At 34.8% G+C, this 3,758-nt stretch overlaps 1 protein-coding gene across 1 annotated transcript in view; it reads left to right on the top strand.

Annotated features, from left to right (window-relative positions):
* The first annotated feature begins 539 nt into the window (after positions 1-539).
* Positions 540-3,758, top strand: part of LOC109863144 (matrix metalloproteinase-16-like) — a 4,714-nt gene continuing 1,495 nt past the window's right edge. The window contains exons 1-2 of the mRNA XM_020443340.1: positions 540-963; positions 1,028-1,230. Of these exons, the coding sequence (XP_020298929.1) occupies positions 540-963; positions 1,028-1,230 (627 nt within the window). The remainder of the gene's footprint in view (positions 964-1,027; positions 1,231-3,758) is intronic.

Here is a 3,758-nt window from a genome sequence, read left to right as displayed (position 1 = left end):
GAATTGAAATAACAATTCTAAAATTCATATTGGATGCTATACTTGCATCTCGTATATGAGAAATCCCAAATACCCCCCTAATTGAAATTAAATTTATATTGCAAAAAAAAGCCTTTTTTTAAATTTGCAAATACATTGTTGTTATTTGTTTTGTAAAATATTGCGATTGTTGCGCTCTCTCTTCTTTGATTGTCACCGCGCGGCAATCGACTGTTATTTAGTATCAGTTNGCGCGCGAAGACGATGACGTCGCTCGCTTTGCAGTTGACATTTCTCACGCTGCTCGTAGCGTCGACGACGAGGTCGATGATAACTATGACNGCGAAAACNATGTCGATGNAAGAGAAAAAAGTATCNCGTTCCTGCGCAAGTACGGTTACCTGGAAAACTATGTAGATAATTCGTTGATTTCCGAGAACGCATTGAGTCACGNTGTCTCGCTTTTTCAAGAATTCTACAATCTACCCATAGATGGTGAATGAAACGCGAAAACAATGCGCGCAATGAGCAAACTGCGATGCGAAGTTTGAGATATCNAGATGCGTTACTCGAACAAGAAGCACATGCACAAGTGGCCTACGAATCATTTCACGTGGAATTTTCAGTTCGCCTGTAGAGCAAATCTACAAATAGCGGAAGCAGCGTTTGCTCTGAGGGCAGTGAATTTTTCGCTGACTTTTACACGCAGCATGCACAATCCTAACATAGTGATTTCGTATAAAGATGGACGGCACACTATGTTGGACAATTATTACTCAGGTACTATGTGCTCGTTGGACTTTGATGGTCAAGATGGAGTACTTGCTCACGTGTATTTTTCTAACGGAGATCTCGAGCATGTATCTGAGGTACATATCGACAATGCGGAACAGTGGCACGAGCTCACTGAAAATCCATGGAATAAGGATCATTTGTTGCACACGCTGACTCATGAGATCGACCATGCAATAAGAATAGAGCACAGTCTGCACAACGATTCGGTAATGTACGCGTTCGTGCCTAGTAAACAGTGATTTGTTACGCTCAGCTTGGATGATGTTCTGGCTGTGCAACCTTTATGGACCTAACCCGGATGCACCTGAACTACCTCCGATCTCTACATTTGCCCCTCCGACGATCGCGCCGACTACAACAACAACGATCGCGCCGACTACGACGACAACAACGACGTCGCAGCCGCCGTCGCCGCCGCGTAAACCCAAGCCGCTACCACCTAGGAACGCGTGCGAAGTACGCAATCCTGNTACGCAATACTTTTGACGAACACTATTACGTTCATTACGCAAGATAAATACGTGTATATGTTACGATCAGTATGATAAATCCGGTTAATATTACTAATTACCGGTAAATATTAATAATTGCCTAAGTATTGGGTTTATGTGAATAATGACTCTGTAATCGTAACATTTACCAGGAAGTATTAATACTAACCGGAAATTATTAATACTTCCTAGTGTAGTCTGGTTATTGTAATAAAAAATAATAAAAATGAACTTCTATCTAAACAGAATGATTATATTATTTGCATGTATGTACATTAAAATCAACAATTACATATAAGTTCCATAACAGTTACATAAAATAGTAAACACAAGAGTCAAATTAATTAAATACAAAACTTAACAAAAATTACAAAAAACATTTCTTTGTTATTAATTATTAAAGTGAAAGTAAATCTGCTACAAANATTTAAACTAAAAATAAAAATTAAATTTAAATCATAAAGTTATTTATTATTTATTTTTACAAAAAAGGCTTTTGTGGCACTTGGAATTGCAAAGAACGCTTGATTTTTTACATTTGCAGTAATTTGAATTACATTTGCCTGTACAATTACAATGTCGAAAGCCTTGACCGCCTAAATTTGAATTCTTACGAGGACATTCTCTCAGACTTATCTTAATATCGGGCACTTCGTTTATTGAAATAAAAGTTTCTTTACAGATGGTGAATTTGTTCCTCGTGTAAAATTGGTTTAAAATACCATATTTTGTTCCTAGTTTATAAAGACTTTTGTTCTCGACAAAAATTATAATAGCAATAATATTTCGACTATCAGCCTTAGCTCTATCCACTTCCGGAATCCTGATTCGAACACTTTGACCTACTCTTGCAACAGGAAATTTAGCATTAGAATGCTTTACCATTTTGTCAGCCTGCTTTTCGAGTGATTGTTTAGCAGAATTACGAGTCTCTTGAATTTTCTGTGTGATTTTGTTAAGTAAATATCCATTTTCATTATTATTATAACTATTTCTGAAACTTTATGTTGGTGGTTATTAGCGGCCTGACTATTATTATTATTATTATTGTCGATATTTAGAACTTCGATAGTCACGTTATGTGTAAGTAACTGCAAATTTTCATTTAAATTATCAACATTTATATTACTATCATGCTGTGTTTTAACATTGTTATCATTTCGCGAGTTCATAGTCTGATCACATTCAGCATTCTGAGATGCAGCGTCAGATTGATCTTCTAAAATTGCTTTCAGATCTTCTTCATTTGTGATTTCTGATAATACATTAGCTGGCAAAGATGTTTTTAAACCTATTTTAACTTTACAGCCAAACATAGCTTCATAAGGACAGCGATTTATTCCAGAGTGGTGAGCTCTATTTTTCATAAATTGAATAAATTTTATTCCGTCCGACCATTTTTTTTTTCTTTGTTTCTAGCCATGTGAATAACATTTTCTCTATGTCCTGATTCGCACGTTCAACTGAACCTTGTGACTGACTATGTCTCGGTTTACCGTAAACAATTTTAAGCTCATTCCACATTCCGCAGACTTCTTCAATAATTTTGTTAGTAAATTCTCTGCCATTGTCACTATGTAAAATGCATGGAGCACCAAATATTGTAAACAAATCTAACAAGTGATACGCAACTTCTTTGGCTTGTTTGGTTTTTAATGCTCTAAGCTGGACAAACTTTTTAAGATGATCTTGATAAACCATTATGAATCTGTAATCACCATCTGCTTGTGATTGCATGTCAATCAGATCGATTTGACATCTTGAATTAAATTCACTGCTTTTAATGGGCTTAACAACGAGTCCTTTTTTTGGAATATTCATCTTCTTTTGACAAGATTCACAAAGATTTAAATAACTCATGACTAATTCTACAGTGATGTTCTTATATTTGATGCGAAGTTCTTTCATCATTCTGTTTCGTCCTCCATGTCCGATAGAAATATGAGTCTCGTGAATTATATCAAAAATNTTTTCCAAAAATGTATACTAAATAATGGGATCTNTTTCAGTTTTTACTGGCACGATGAGTTTTCTATATTACCAATTTTAACAATATCATATCTAGACAAAAAATATGAGTCTCATAAATTATATAAAAAATCTTTTCCACAAACACACAATATAATAACAATATAATAAACAATGGGAGCTCTTTCATTTTTTAATGATACGAGTTTTCCTACATTACCAATTTTAACAATATCATGCATAGACAGCCGTTGATATTCTTCAGATGTTTTGTTTGAAGTCTTCTCTTTGTTTTTACTTTCATCAAAAATGAATTATATTCATTTCTTGTGAACAACTGATGATTTTTTTCTTTCTTAGATTTAAGCATGTTAACTTGCGTGTTAAATCGAGTCTTCATTATCTCTAAATCTNCCATTATGGTAAATTAATGTCTAAATACACGAAAAGTTTGCTCGCGCACAATCGTGCACGTCACGCTCAAGTGAAACAAAACAGCCTATCTCGAGTGCGTAAATATTTGGC

Source organism: Pseudomyrmex gracilis, unplaced genomic scaffold (assembly GCF_002006095.1).
Source record: "Pseudomyrmex gracilis isolate BER0280 unplaced genomic scaffold, ASM200609v1 scaffold_3348, whole genome shotgun sequence".
Classification (NCBI taxonomy): Eukaryota; Metazoa; Arthropoda; class Insecta; order Hymenoptera; family Formicidae; genus Pseudomyrmex; species Pseudomyrmex gracilis.
Note: the sequence above shows the minus strand (reverse complement) of the source record. Positions and strands in the feature narration are given on the sequence as shown.